General features: G+C 38.3%; 1 protein-coding gene across 1 annotated transcript; it reads left to right on the top strand.

Moving 5' to 3' along the window:
• The first annotated feature begins 3,724 nt into the window (after window positions 1–3,724).
• Window positions 3,725–15,396, top strand: frmd8 (FERM domain containing 8). The gene is made up of 11 exons (XM_023962922.2): window positions 3,725–3,899; window positions 5,281–5,378; window positions 5,504–5,671; window positions 5,750–5,851; window positions 7,614–7,672; window positions 8,974–9,140; window positions 10,528–10,743; window positions 10,834–10,957; window positions 11,041–11,190; window positions 12,418–12,652; window positions 12,729–15,396. Exons 2-11 carry the CDS (start codon window positions 5,288–5,290, stop codon window positions 12,836–12,838), a joined length of 1,422 nt encoding a protein of 473 aa, XP_023818690.1. The 5' UTR covers window positions 3,725–3,899; window positions 5,281–5,287; the 3' UTR covers window positions 12,839–15,396.
• The last annotated feature ends 781 nt before the right edge of the window (window positions 15,397–16,177 follow it).

Raw genomic sequence — 16,177 nt, 5'->3', positions numbered from 1 at the left:
TGAAGTGGAGTCTTTTTGAGTGTCTGGCAGGTGCCTCAAAGGGCTCCCTTTCCCTTCTCACTTCACAGGATCAGTGAAAGGAATTGGACTAAGAAGATTGGATGATCAGTGTAATCCAATGAAGACTGTCAAGTATGTCCTCTGTTTTCCACCTTTGTAAAGCTGATAAACACATTACCTACTGGAATCTCCAAACTGCTGCCCTGGCTTTTTACTCACCTCAACGGGTTGCAGTGAGGTGAACCGTGTACTCCTCAAAGACGTCTATCCATCTATCTATCTATCTATCTATCTATCTATCTATCTATCTATCTATCTATCTATCTATCTATCTATCTATCTATCTATCTATCTATCTATCTATCTATCTATCTATCTATCTATCTATCTATCTATCTATCTATCTATCTATCTATCTATCTGTCTATCTGTCTATCTGTCTATCTGTCTGTCTGTCTGTCTAGAATATATTACATGTCAAAAGTCAGATATTGGTGTATAAAATAGGATTTGCGGCAAAATGTTAAACTACATGTGCTGATGTCAAAAGTATTATAATATAAATGTAGCACTGTTACAATTTAATTATTGAATATATTTGTAAATTATATTTTTCAGAAATTAATGGCTCAATAGCCACAAAAGCATTTTTTGTAGATGGTGAAGTGGGACTTTGTGTCTCTCGCTGAGTTTGGCTCGGTAAGTAGTGTTAGTGTTTACAGTAAGATTGCAGAGCCCTAGTATATACATAAATAGCTTATAGTTGTGTACGTTATGCCACACTGAAATGGTCTAGTCTTTTTACCAGCTGTAAACCACTAGAGGGCGCCCTAGTGTGGAAAAGGCAGACAGTCCATCTATGGGGAAAAGGTTACAGTAAAAAAGTCCATCTATCTTCTGAATCTGCTGTATTCCAGTTCGGGGTCAAAGATGCAGGTCTAAGGGTGGAAAAAAAAGGAGATAATTTAAAAAGTGGCTCATTACTTTAGGGATATAATTTGCTATTTTACAGTTTTTTCTCAGTCGCTTTACAGTTTTTCTCAGTCGCTTTAGTACAATTCTCAGATCAGAATTGAAGTTTGCAAATACGTGTGTGCATTTCTCCAAACAATTTGTACAAACAGCAAAACACTATGGATTTCTTGCAAAAGCCTGTAACTTGCTCAAAATCTTTAGTTCATCTCTCAAAACTAAGTCTTTATGTCATTGAACATGTCAGTGCCATCAGAATGTCAAGTCCTTGTGTCATTGTCTACGAACAAGACAGTCAAATTACTTAGTCATGTTGTTAATATAACTATGTGCTTTTGAGGGAAGTTCTGATGTAAACTATGACTAAAGTTTTGATGACAATTATTGTAAAATGTAAGTTACACATTTTTTGTTTGATTGCAAGAGACTGGACAAGATTCACATTTACAGTTTTACTGTTCATTTTGTAATTTGTTGGCAGACCATGTCATACCAACATAGAAAAAACCCACTGCAAACAGTAACACAAAGGGAAACAGGACAATATTCTGTACAACAGTGCAGGCAGTGCAGTAGGAATTGTTGTGATCTTCCTACACCTCTTGTCGTTCCTGTATGTTAGGCCACACATTCTCATCCACATTACAGCGAATATCCTCTCTTGCAATGCAGCGTGGAAAGAATCTTTTAGAGTGTCTTATCCAGCCTCTGCAGACGTCTGCCGTGATGTCATCACACGCTGCATCCATGGCAGCCAGGAGGGTCATTTGTGTATGTGGCTGGCGATCATAAACTTTCCATTTCCATGCTGAGAAAAATTCTTCAATAGGGTTACAGTAAGGAAAGGAGAGTAGCGTGAAATGAACTCCATCCGCATCTCATCAGGAACACATACATGTCTTCGGCCTCTTCCTCGGTTTTGCCCCCTAACTCCTCCACCACGCAACCTCACTACTCTTCCTCTTCTTTTTCTCTCTGGCTGTTGACCCCGCCCAATTCCTTGTCCTTTCATTGTCAGACATAGAACATTGTGTTGTGCTTCTTCCATATACAGTATATACTTGCCTATTCACTGTCAATGAGATGCACCTTTGTTAGAGGAAGTCAAGTCACCTGAGAGCAATTTACCAATTCAGGACAGATTTAGACAAAAACATATAATGGAGATGTATAGAAATATGTTTGTCACATTATGACAACTTGGTAAACCATTCTACAGTTAATGACTTATACGATGAACTAGTGACTAGATGTTTTGAGGAGTAAGACTATTGCACAGTGAACTACATAATACATTTTGATCAACATGACATAAACAGTTGATAATGTAGCAAAGAGCAGAGAATTGTACATAATTATTTGCATGGATGTACCAAAGCAATTGCAACTTGTTCAAAGAAGTGAGAAACTGCTTATATGATGTGCACAAGTGACATCATGATGTGAAGATTGAACAAATAGTTTTGGGAATTTCATTCTGATCTGAGAATTGTACTAAAGCGACTGAGAAAACCTGTAAAGCGACTGAGAAAAACTTTATTGTAAAATGGAAGTTACACTTTTTTTGTTTGATTGCAAGAGACTGGACAAGATTTACACTTTTATTCATATTGTAATTTGTTGACAGACCATGTCATACCAACATAGAAATAACCCACTGCAAACAGTAACACAAAGGGAAAAAAAAGATAGGACAATATTCTGTCCAACAGTACAGGCAGTGCAGTAGGAATTGGTGTGGTCTTCCTACACCTCTTGTCGTTCCTGTATGTTAGGCCACAAATTCTCATCCACATCACAGCGAATGTCCCCTCTTGCAATGCAGCGAAATATGTTTGTCACATTATGACAACTTGGTCAACCATTTTGCAGTTAATGACTTATACGATGAACTAATGACTAGGTGTTTTGAGGAGTAAGACTATTGCACAGTGAACTATATAATTCATTTTGATCAACATGACATAAACAATTGATAATGTAGCAAAGAGCAGAGGATTGTACATAATCATTTGCATGGATGTACCAAAGCAATTGCAACTTATTCAAAGAAGTGAGAAACTGCTTATATGATGTGCACAAGTGACATCATGATGTGAAGATTGGACAAATAGTTTTGGGAATTTCCTTATGATCTGAAAATTGTACTAAAGCGACTGAGAAAAACTGTAACAAGTGGTACTGTTAATATGAAATATTTTATTTAAAATATTCATTGGCCTTTTCATTTTGAATAGACATATATGAAAGGAAAAAAAACATTGGCAGAGTAATCTGAGGTTGTGTTCGAAAAATCACTTCACATCTGATTTAAGAAAAATGAATTACCGGTAATTTATTTAAGGAATTAGACGCAACTCTGCAATCCTGTAAGAGAAAAAAACAAAGCAATACAAATGAACATATGCTATTAACACTATTGACACTATATGTGGAAAAATTGGTAGAAACGCGCTATACAAGTATATGACATTTAAGCCATATAATATTTACATATCTATGAAAGAAAACAGCCTGATATTTCCTAATCTCTAAGATGATAGGCAGAGAGCAGCAGGTTTGATCACGTGACAAACAGAGGACGCATGCTCAGTAATATTTCATATTTCATGTGTGTAGTTTCCCGCCCTGTCGCTGTGAAACATGTTCTCATGTCGAAACCTTGTCACTGGTTGAAGAACCTCTTTTTATTGGCTGTTGGGTCTTTTGGGGGCGGGACATATAAAAAAAACTAACCAATCAATCTGCGGTTGCGTTTTGACACTGGCAGTTACCCGGAAAGCTAGGTTAAGTTAGCTAGTGGTGTCTAGCCAGGTGAATTGAAGTGAACTGCTGATGAACCGATGAATTTAGCAGTCTTTCCAAAGTTAGCCAGACCTTTTTGCTTCATATTCAACGAGCGGAAGACGAGCTACAGTGAAATAAAAGTAGGTCATTGTTTCCCTTTCATGTATAATTTCTTAAGATTTGTATTTAAGCAGTCTCTAAAACGAGCGAGGCTTCAATTAACACGACTTTTATAAAATATTATGGACTTATAGGTTCCGCTTAACAGTCGAAGACATCAGCGTCGTGTTTCTCGTCATATTCGTTGAGTTTTTCTTAAGCAAATCGTTTGCTCACACAACACAGTAGAAAAAAAATGTCACGGCGGGTCGCTCCTATTTACCGACCATTGTTTGGTCACGGTGTCTGCAGTTTAACACAAGCCTAATAAAGTCGGTAAACTAGTAGACGGTGTCAGTTTTCAGTTTGTGTTTCATTATGTCAATGTTATATACGGATTGAATGACGGATGTTTGGGTTTTGGGGACTATTGGTCAACAGTCGCCAGAAGTGTTGAAATTCTTTAGGAGTCTGCTCTGTTGGAAACCACACGGTGGCGCTAACCTTCATCGACTATTGGCAACAATCTCCTTTCTGTAAACACGACTGGAAAAAAAACAAAAGGAAAGTGAAGATCTTTTAGTTTCTGAGCACGCGCGTTTTTAGGCAATGCAGGCTGTGACCTACACAAATCTTTGCAGAGCTTATCTATAACATTCAAAAAGTCAAATTTTAACAAAGATAAAAACTAATTATTTGGTCATTTTCTTATGTTGAACAGTTCAGGATTTATTCCTGCAACAATTAAACTCAGTAAGTCCCACACCGATCATCTCTTGATCTATTCTAAAAGAGTTCCCAGTGGTCTTTTAATTATGATCATGCTGTTTATAAGCTGTTACGTTTTCTATGACAGTTTCTGCAGGGCGGCAGAAGTTTATCAGAAATTTCCCTTTGAGTTGTGGGCGGGACTGTTGGCTCGGAGTAAGCCACTCCTCATTTCCCATCATCTCTTTGTTTACACTCTCTTCTGCTAGCCCCAACTCAACCGAGCAATGAAAATGGGGAGCAATATTAGAACTATCCAGCCATACAGTTCTGAGCCAAATGTCAGCTCAGACGAGGAAAGTGAGGTCGTACGTCGTCTACACATGGATGTATCAGAATGGAGCTGAGCGGGAGCTTGTGGCCTGCCAACTGTTGGACCTACATAACAAATCCAGTCTTCTTTAAACTGCATATTTTTCATCTGCTCAAATTCAGAACAATTTAAATGAAGAAATACTCAGAAATTCACTTTTAATCTTAATTTTCTTAATATGTCCTCCATCATAAAAACGCTGAAAACACACTTTTCATTGGAGTGGGTCTTTAAACGGGCACGTGCAGAGAGTCAAGTTTTTTTGTGTTGACCTTAATCACAGTTTTTCCTTTATGTCACACGTCTGGACTCACTTGTATGCTTGTTTTTTTGGGTTTCAGATAAGACATGGAGGGAGATAGTGGCAGTTTTCTTCCAGATCTGTCAGAGGATCTTTCACAAAGAGGAAGTGTTGCTTCCTCTGCAACTCTTTCCCGTGGTACGGTTCTACAAACTCCTCATGGACACTCTTACTACTTTCTCCACACATTTTGATGCAGTAATCAAATTGAATCGGTTTCTGTGTAAAAATGCCTCTTTTTCTAATATCCCCCCCCCCCCCAGTTCAGGAACTGCTTGTGTACTTGTGTGGCGACAACGCAGTGCACTTGTCTTTGGAGTCTCTCAGCAGTGTGACAGTGCAGGAATTGGGCCGCAGTGTTCGTGAGGCTCTCCAAATTCCTGAGTCTTTACATGATGCGTTTGCCTTTTGGCTTTGCTCCCCATTGCTTGGTACGTTTTTTTTTTGCTCTTAACCTAATGTACACTTAAAATAATAATGCTCATTGAAGACCATTCACCTTTCTTCAGAACTGCAGTTAAAAGCGAGGCATCAGCCTTATAAACTGTGTCGGCAGTGGCAGGACTTGCTGTATCGCTTCACTGAGGCATCGGAGGACGACATTGCACAAGGTAGGACCTGGACACAGTTTGATTCTGTCTCCAGCCAAAGAGGTTTCCGTTGTTAATGTTTCTCTGTGGTCCAGTTTATTTTCCTAAAAAGAAACTGCCATGTTTTCTTATGAAACCGGGACCATCAAAGCCTGTAAACATTATGATGTGATGTTCTATAAAGATAAATAGTTCTATACAGATTTTGACATTATTTATTAAACTCCAACGTTTTTTGCTTCGCAGTCTGCTCATCTGTACATGCCAAACAAAGCTGGTTTCTTCTGCTGCAGATGTTTTATGTGTTTTAGTGGTCCCTCATTTATCACGGAAGTTACGTTCCAAACATAACCTGCCATAGGTGAAATCTGCAAAGGAGGATTATAGATGCTTTAAAGGCTGTAAAACTACTCACTTCATGCACTTTTCTCAGACTGACATGAACATTTTCACACTTTTCTCTCGTTTAAACTTTTAAAGTTCAAACCTTCATAGAAAAATGAGTCCACTTTTACAGAATTAAAAACAAAGATCTGCTCAAGAGGAATGATTCATGTGAATCTGCCGAACAGGAGACACGGCATAGAGGACATTGACAACGTCAACAGGCAATCAGGACAGTGTTAAAAAAAAAATGTAAAAATGAACTGAAAATAATGTTCAAAAACAGCGAGATCACAAAAGGTAAACCGTGATATAACAAAGAAACACTGTTTTTACTTTCTGCTGAGTCGTAAACCTTTGCTGTTGTCATCTTTGCTCAAACAAACTGAAGGACATGCACACATGAGCATGTCGAGCAAAGGATTTGTGAGGGAAATGGACACACAAAGCATTCTGGTATGTGTAAGCATCCCAGTGCCAACATACGACCCTCAGAGATGGAGGTCACCTCTTCCCCAGAGACACTGACTATCCAGTCCAGTCTTCAGACTCCAGCAATGCAACTGTTTGTCTTTTTAAAGTCCATTTTTTTTAATGAAGTCAGTTTAGTTTGGTTATATGTTCTCATAAAAAAAGCTCTTAGATTTATTAGATGTAATGACGAAAACAGCTTAAATGTTGCATAATATTATAATTTAGATAAAACAAGAAACAACCCTCAAAAGGTTTTTATAAAGTACAGTCCCTCTGAATAATAGGATGTGATGAAGAACAAACCCCTTCATCTTCAGAGAACTTTATGAATATAGATGTTAAAGTTCTGTGATCTAAAAGTTTTTCCACAAAAATGTAAATGAGGGATCACATCTTCTGTTATTATGGCTCCAGCTTAAATTCACGAACAGTCTTTTGGGCTTTTCTCTTGATGGCGTTTTTAGATTTTCCTCGCTTCTAAATAGTTAGATGGTACAATTATTTCAAATTGATGAGCAGGAGGTCGCTTTTCCAGGAAATAATCACAAATAAATCATAGCAAAAAGCAGAATCCTCTCCCAATGAAAAGATCCTTTCTGTATAAGTGGACATTTAAGTAAAACGCCGGCTTTAAAGTGGGCTATTGTGTTTTATCAGGGTTATATCGGGGGGAGGGGAACAGCCCACACATGGTAGTTTGACAGGAGTGTCAGTGGGAATGTGTCAAATGTTCTGTGACAACTTCCTTCTTATAAAGCTGGAAATATTTCCTTAACGTTGTGTTTCTTTTTATGGAGGAACTTCTACCCCCATGTTGGACTGTGGGCTCGAGTGGGGGGTGGGGTGGGGGTTTTCTCACTGATTCTCATCCAGCTGAAGTGTCTAAAAACCTCTGATGCACTGTTGTCTCCTGCTTCTTCCTCAGACGAACCGTATCTTCAGTACAGACGGAACGTGTTTTATCCCAAATCTAAAGAGCTGCAGGTAAAGCACAACGATTTATGCCAGTTCAGCTCTTTTATTTATTTATTTTTTTCCGGCATGTTTTTTTTGGGTTTCTATTGTGCTAAATTGTTTTGCTTTTAAAAACAACTTTTGGTTGACCGTTCCAGACTTCCTCTATCTTCAGATCAGTATCGGAGCCTTTGAAGGGATCTGGGGTGGGGTCCAAAAGAGGAAGTTTGGTCATTTCTAATTTTCAAAACATCTAATTAGTTTAAAATTCTACATCTTTTATGCTTAAACTTTTTTTTAGAAACAAGTCCAACATCAGAGCAAATTTGAAACCCTTGACATTGGAACACAGTACTTCCTCCCAAACCCCCCTTTTCCCTAGAAACCTCAGATAAAACCTGAAAGATAATCACTTCATGGAATTCTGGCTTCATGCTTCAAATGTTTTTACCTCTAAATCCCAACTTTACCCTTAGAAAAGAAGTCTTATTGTTATCTCGCTGGTAAAAATTACATTTAGAGCTCAGAGATAAGAGAGAATTCATACTTCCTAATGCCTTTATTTTCTTTATTTTATTCTTTATTTATTTTTTCTTAATTTTCTTTACTTTATTCTCTGATGAAACTGGTAGTTTTAATGTTATTGTGGCATTTTTTCACACGATGGAGGACTAAGATGAAGAAAATTCAGATTAAAATATCATTTCAGAGTATATTTTTATTCAATTTTTTTGTGAATCGGGAGCATACAAAATAATGTAACTAGAAAAAGATCGTATTTGTGATGTAGAAATCACAAATTGACTCCATTCTGATGCATCCACTTGCAGACCAATAGATCCATGTACGTCTTTGTTTTTCTCGTCTGAACTGGATTCTGGCTCAAAACTACGCTCACCATTTTTGTTGTACTGTTAATGTTAGGCTTGGGCTGTGAGAGGCTGTAAGCTAGTGGGAAGAACTGTAAACACAGAGATGATGGGAAATGGGGGCAGGCTTACTCTGCCTACAACTCAGAGGTGAATTTCTAAAGAACTACTGCCACTCTGCAGAAACAAAGTCCCAAGAAAAGACACAGGTTTTTGCACTTTGGCTAAAAACGGCATAATCATAATTAAAAGACCACTGAGAACGCTTTCAAAAAAGGTCAAAAGATGATCGGAGTGGGACTTTAAAATTCTGACTTGAGTCTCAAAATGCAGGAACAAAAAAATAAGTCAAATTTTGCTTTTACCCATTCAAATCTTTTTTATTTTTAGTGCCTTCTATAATTTCCTGGTTGATCCAGGTTAGTGTGTCACATATTTCGCTGTTGTCTGACTCCTTGGTAGATTGAAGATGAGGGGGTGTTGAGACTTCTGTACGAAGAGGCCAAGAATAACATCCTCACCGGACGATACCCCTGTGACCCCGAGCACTGGACGGGTCTGGGAGCTTTGGCATTTGCTCAAGAGGAGGGCCTTAACATCAACAGCAATCAGTTTACCACCACCGTGAGGTACGCAAGCCGATGGCTTAGTCCAGTGGTCCCCAACCTTTTTCAGGCCGCCGGCCGGTTTAATGTCAGACAGTATATTCACAGACCTGTCCGATGTTGGGGTGTAATATTTTTAAGCTTCTGGTTTCTGAAAAACCTATTATTCGCATTAAAATGATACTACAAGAAATTTAGGTTAAAAAAACCTGAAAACATTTGTGGTTTGTTTGTTTTATTTTCTTGGTTTTTTTTATGGATGACAAGAATGAAATGAAGGAAACTTGTTGATTTGCAGAAGTTGTTTCTGATTTGTATAATTTCAATAAAAGAGACATTAACATTGTAACATTAAGAGATCTCCCATCATCTCTCAGAGCAAAAAGATTTCTCATTTTTTGTTTTGGCACAAATCCTGATTTATTCTGTATTTCTTTTTAACACAGAGAGGAACATCTGTGCAGATGTTTCTCACCAGCCGTCTGCCTATTTCACACTTAATCTCCCTTTTACACGTTTCCTCAGATCAGAAACCTCTTCAGCAGGTCGGCAACTTTATTTCATTGAATCTTCATTCTCTGTCAAATGTTTGCGGCTGGATTAAACTTAGACTTTGTGATGAAGATGAAGATGTCAAAGTGGACTCTAACTTTAGTTGTGACCGACTTTTAAGGTGTGACGGATAGATGAAGCAAAATAAAACAGCACAACCGTTGTAAAACTGGTATCTTCTAAATGTGATGATAAACATGAATCCACCGTGTCTTCATCTTTATTATCTGCGTGTGTGAAATATCTGAGAGATGAGAGGCTTCTGATACGTCTCAATAAATCCAGATGTCGAGGAAGACTCCTGGTTTTGAAGTCGAAGAACCTTATTTAGTTTCCTCACCAAAGAAACTTACCAAACACGTTTTTTTTTTCTTTTTTTTTTCATTAGCTTTTTGGCTTTGGGCCACAAAGTTGGCAATCCAAAAGAAAACTTTCTTTAGTGTCAGGAAAAAAAGAAACTGAATTGAAGTTAGTGTGTGCATTTCTTTTCTGTCTGCGGCCCTGTACCAAGTGGCCTACGGGCCGGTACCGACCCGCGGTCCAGAGGTTGGGGACCACTGGTTTAGGTCACGTGAAAGAAAGAGACAATTTTGGAGCTGCTTTTACCATTATGACGAAAGAAGAAAATCCATTTTATTTTGTGCTACAGCTCTGTGTGGAGGTTCAGCTGATGTTGAGTCAGTTCAGGAGTCTTGCTTTGAAGCTGGATCATGGATTTCTGTGAAGATGACTTTGTTTATAAAGCTGCATGAATGCAGCGGCTCAATTCAAATTATACAGGAAATAGATAGCCTCAACAGTCACTTCAGAAAATGTTGTTTTGCTGATGTTCTGCTTTTGGGATTTCTTTTATAATCAGGGAGAAGAAGCTGACTTCCTTCCTGCCGGAGCATGTTGTGTTAGGCAGCGGCGGTCTGCTCTCCACGCTGCGAGGGAAGTCGCGCCGCCATGCCGAGCTAGAGGGCAACCTCGCCGAAGAGTACAGGAAAATCTGCGTAACTGTAGGGGGCTCTCCAGGTCCCGCCCACCTCCTTCACCAGTACCTCAGCATGTGTCACTCTCTGCCTTATTACGGGTGAGAGCTGCATTAAGAAGCACAATAGGTGTCAGTAGAGGTTAAAGATGGTAACAACGCTGCTTTAAATATCATCATGTGGTCATAAAGGTGCGCCTTCTTCTTCGGGGAGATTGACAAGCCGGCGCAGGGAATCCTCCAGCGCGGAAAACGCAAAGCTGTCAGCGTTGGAATCTGCTTGGATGGAGTTTATGTGATTGACATGAAGGAGAAGGTGAGCTTCAGATCAAAGGAGGATTTCCATCTTCTGAGCACTGATGGGATGAATAGCTGTGGTTGTCACATTTCCCCTTGCAGCATGTGCTTCTCGGCCTGCGCTTCAGCGAGCTCTCCTGGGACCACACCTACCCCGAAGAGGAGGGAGACTCACACATTCTGTGGCTGGAGTTTGACGGAGAAGAAGATGGCACTCCTGTCAACAAGCTGCTGAAGATCTACTCTAAACAAGTGCGTTCGGACGACTTTTGACTTCTACTGATAGATGGATCTAATCTTCTTACATCATTGGCTATTTTTAGACAAGGCTTGTTTGGGAGGCAGATGCTGCAGAGGGATTGCATAATGATAAAAGCTGTAAACCATAATCTCACCAGATTTTACTCTAAAGACTGCATGACAACCATGGATTTGCCCGCTTCTTATTTCTTAGTGGAGCCCATACACTCTATGAACAAAACATGGACAGAGGTTGTGTTTGGAACTAGTTAAAGGCACTTCATCATCTCTATAGTAGCTTTTAGAGGATATGACATTAAAAGACACATCTGTTATTTAGAACACGTTGACTGCAGGGGTTGAAGAGCCTAATTGGAAAGAAATACTCAGAAATACAGTTTTAATCTTTATTTTCTTTATACATCATGAAAAAAATGCTACAAGAACATTTTAAAAACCTCAACCATCACAATTTTCATTGGAGTCTGTCTTTAAGTATAATTTCATTTGATGGTGAGTTAAACAGACTTTATTTTGTAGGATGCCACCCAGTGGTTGTATTGTGAAGTGCGCCAGCTCTCCCTGAAAAATAATGTTTTTAGTGTTTTTAACATGTTCTTGTGGCATTTTTCTGATGATGGAGGACATGTATCTGGAAAATCAAGCTTAAACTTGCATTTCTGAGTATGTTTTTACTCAGATTGTGAATCGGGAGCAAGAGTAAGAAAATACTCTTGGTAGGCCACAAGCTCACTGCTCCTCTCTGAGACAGGGACGGTCCTAGGTGGCTTCACGCTAACAATCCTGCCACTACGCAGAGACTATGTCCTAGAAAACAACACAGATTTTTTGATTTTAGGTTCAAAACGTCATAATCATAATTAAAAGACCACTGGGAATGAAATTAGATCAAAAGATGATTGGAATTTACCTTCTTAGAGACCATGGAAAGGAGTTTTGTTTTTCCCAAACAAATTGAAACTGGTTTACTCTTTTCTCATGAGGACAATGTTTAAACTTTAGCCAGGGGTCTGCAACCTTCAATCTGATTATGTGTCATGATTTTGGTAGAAAATGCACAGAACATTGTATAATTTTGCGAGTATCAGGACTATTGAATACTCAGTTTTATGTCAAATGAGCTTTCAGAACCTCACACCTGAAGCACAAACCTGAGCAGCTGAAGCTTGAGACGAAGTGCAGCTTGATGCATGTTTTCTATTGTTTTTCAATAATCAGGCTGAGCTAATGAGTGGCTTCATTGAGTTCTGCGTGGAGCTGAAGTCTACCTCTGAGACTGGAGCTGTGGCCGAGGCTGACGGCGGGGAAAATCCGTCTCAGTCGAAGCAGCCCGGCGGGCCGGAAGGCAGCGGCAGGAACGGGCGAGGAGGACGCCGCGCGGTGCTGCAGAGACAACCCAGTGTGGTGTGCAGTCGGGTCGGCGCGCTCAACACCATCAGCTACGTGGCCGACGGTGAGTCTGTTCCTCTGTCTGTTGTGTGCATAATTACAAGCAGAAACCAATAACCTCCGGGCTTTTTGTCATTCAGGAAAAGAAATTAAACGGCTGAAGCCGAAAAGAGCCGCGTCATTCTTCACCCGTCAGGGAGCCCCCACCTACTCCGCTGTGCAAGGAGCTGAGAGCCTGGAGCAAGGTTAACATCTGCTTCCTCCACAACACCAATTCTGAACCTTTTACACTGAGATTCTACAGGAAACAAAGACTAACTGAGAAAAAACCATGCGAAGGACCAAGACAGAGCTATCAAAGTGTGAATATATTTATCCTCTGAAGTGGTGTATTCTAGAAGAGTTCAGAACACAATGAGTTATCAAAAACTTAATATTAAAGCTTGAACTGGAGGGGTTTTAGGTAGAGACTGCCATATGAGAGATGGTCTCGCATCTTTGAAGAAATCAACTCCATTGAAGAATTAAAAACAAAACAAAAACAAACCTTCTACTTAACCGGTGATTGTTCGGATAACTGCAAAAACCGCTTCATGTATTGCAAAGCTGTTTTTGCGGCTTCTGACCCTGCAGAAGCCTCCTCAGTCAGCATGACGACGACTTTTAGGGCTCATCTGCAGCTGTCTGTTCACTATTCTGCTTTTTCAAACTGCCAGTGCCTTGCTTTAATCAAAGGGGCGACGCTGATGTCAGTGGTAGGTGTTCACTGGTATGGGGACACATTGGCTGTGCTGTGGAGGATTCTTGTAAGTACTTATTTAATTCCAGTTTGAAGCAGTTAAGGAAGTAGATTCTTTCATAGTTCTGCAGTTGAGCGGCATTCTTGAAGACATTGAAACTGACAGAAAAAGGACATTTTCCTGCATTTAGATGAAGAAATGGCAAAAGCCTTTTCCTTAACTTGTAAGGAAATTCTAAAAAGTCCACAAAAAAAGTTATTTATGATTATTTTGATAAAAATTTGACAATAAAACTACTTTGCCGTTATTTGAAAAGCATGATTGATCTTAATTTTGCATAAAGCCTTTGATAAAACACTAATATTTGTGACTAAAATGCTGAAACTGATAAGCAGATGGAAACTGATGCAATATTTAGCAACTCATCCAGTGAGAGGAACTTCAGAATCATTTTTTTTTATCTTCTAAACACTGAATGAGGGCACTCGAAACAAAAAACAAAGACTATCTTTGTATGAAATCCATGTTTATGTTTAACTATAAAAACGATGTATTTCCATATTTCTGAGAGGCTTCCTTTTAGGTTTTATTTCATCCTAAATCGAGCTGGCAGCAACAGGCGACCTTTCAGTTTAAAAGTACAGATTTTTTGGAAAGCAGATGCTTTTTCTGTGCGTTTGACATGCAATGCAACAACTTTTGATCACGCTGCAGTGTTCTCAGGGATCTGGTCAGACAGTCTTTTTCACTTCACTTATGAAGGCTCCAAAGTGAAATGACCCAGAAGAATCCAGCTATATTAAGCTTTAGATCGTCCTTCACTGTCTGCTTTAATACAGAGAACACTGGACTGCCTTCCATCAAAGTAAGGAGAGCCTCTATTTCTGGTGACCCAAACCTTCCAGTCATCCTGGTGACAAATTCATGCATTAACAGTTTCTGAAAACTTTACTCTGTAATTATTTATTACGTTTTATTTACCAACTTTGGTGATGAAGTCCTTTTTTCTTTTTCTTTGTAGTGATGTAAGTTCTTTTAAGCCCTGAAATCTCTCCTGCCATCTTTCCTTACATTTTTTTTTCTTTTTTGGTCAACCTGTCATTCATTCACAGATTGACTAATTCAGATATGTTGCTTTTTTTTCTTGCAGACCTATGTAGAAGTAAAACGGACTCATTACACTAAGAAATTAAAGAGCAGTTATTGGTCAAAGATGGATTTAAAAAAAATTCCTTTGAGTCTCTGTGTAGACATTTAGCTAAGTCTGTTAAAAACAACGAATTAAGACCTTAGTGAATAGTTGCAGAATGGCAGAACATGTTCAGTTCAACTTTTAGTTTAATTCCACCACATGTATTTGAAGTCCGTTTTCCCAGCTGACAACTGATGCCTTAAACTTTCATAATCTGAGTATTTATGTTGCTTTTCTTTGCCACAATCTGTCTTGACTATACTAGATAAAAGCTTAAAAATGTTAGTTTTTTTGTTTTTTCCCCTTAAACCTCATTTAAAAGCAGTATTTTTTACCTCCTCAACACACATCTCATGCCTCCCTGAGTTTTAAAAGGCGGCACAGCTGCAGTCTGTACCTGCGTGTCACATTGTTGAACAGGCATTCCAACAGTAAATCATGTGTTGTTGCACTACTATATTTATATCTTTATATACCTTTTTCCATCAACAGACTGTTTTGTAATGTGAATTCGCTTTTATGAAAAACAAATATTACTTTCTCCTTCATATATTTGTATTTGTACACAAAATGAAATGCTAATCCTGGTTAGGTGTCCTCTATTCGATCTGTCACTTTGCAGAAGCTGAAGTGCCTTTTTCTTTGTACCAAACTGCTCCGTGGATGATTGTTTTATGTTTGCAAATCAGAAACTGTCAGTTTTGTTTTTGTGGGTTAGAACACTTGTTTTGTTATCTCCATATTATTGTGAAAAAGTAATTATTTTCAAGGAAATATGTTGAAGTATGTAATGCAGTTTTGGTCTCCGTGTTTTTTATTTCTTTCCTTTTTTGTGTAATAAATAAATATCTGTAAAGTGTCTTGGATCTCTAAAAACATGTTTTGTGTTTTTCCCCTGAAGTGATGTGAATGTGTTGGTTATTTTACCCAACATAGTTTTGAATGTGATTTTTGATGTGAAACTCTAAACTCAAACCTTTTTTTCTTCCATTTTTTTCAGTTTAGACCAGATTTCTACTCTGGTTTTACAGTTATGCAAAAACTTTATTTGTCAAATGTGTGTAGGTCTTGTTGATGTAATGTATAACACTCAGTTGCTAAGTACTTATGTCTTGTTTTTGACATAAGAAAGTAAGTAGTTGAAATAAATATTATAATAGTCACGATTGGGGGTCAAAACAAACAAAAAACTTTTTTTCTTCTTATAAATTATTGTCAATAAAGCAGCATTCTTTTTTTTCATTAAAAAAAGAGTGCTCCTTTATTTTTTATTTAAACAAAAAAGTGAATTCTGTTGACTAGTTAATGTTATTTAAAGATGGCACGATAAAATTGTGAACATCTCGGCTTGCAAATTAGTTTTAGTTGCCCGATCTTCGATTTCTCGTTTTAAATGCATATTTTATTTCTTAACAACTCCTTGCTTTCAGAAGTAACGATTTTAGGAGAATTTTGAATCCAGTATAACATTTTAATTTTATGTTTCCAAAAGGGATGTTGGTAGTTTTAGTCACATAGTCCTGTCACTGCTTTTCTTTCTTTCTTAATCTTTTATTTTTTTTATATAAATTGAAAATTTCAATATAAATTTATTTCTGGAAAAACAATACCACTTATGCATATAATTCCATAAACTTAGAAAATGTACATCACTCTT

The sequence above is a fragment of the Oryzias latipes genome, chromosome 14 (genome assembly GCF_053564925.1).
Source record: "Oryzias latipes strain Hd-rR chromosome 14, Olatipes_Hd-rR_3.1".
NCBI classification, from domain to species: Eukaryota; Metazoa; Chordata; class Actinopteri; order Beloniformes; family Adrianichthyidae; genus Oryzias; species Oryzias latipes.
The sequence above is the reverse complement of the archived record's forward strand: the minus strand, read 5'-3'. Positions and strand labels throughout refer to the sequence as shown.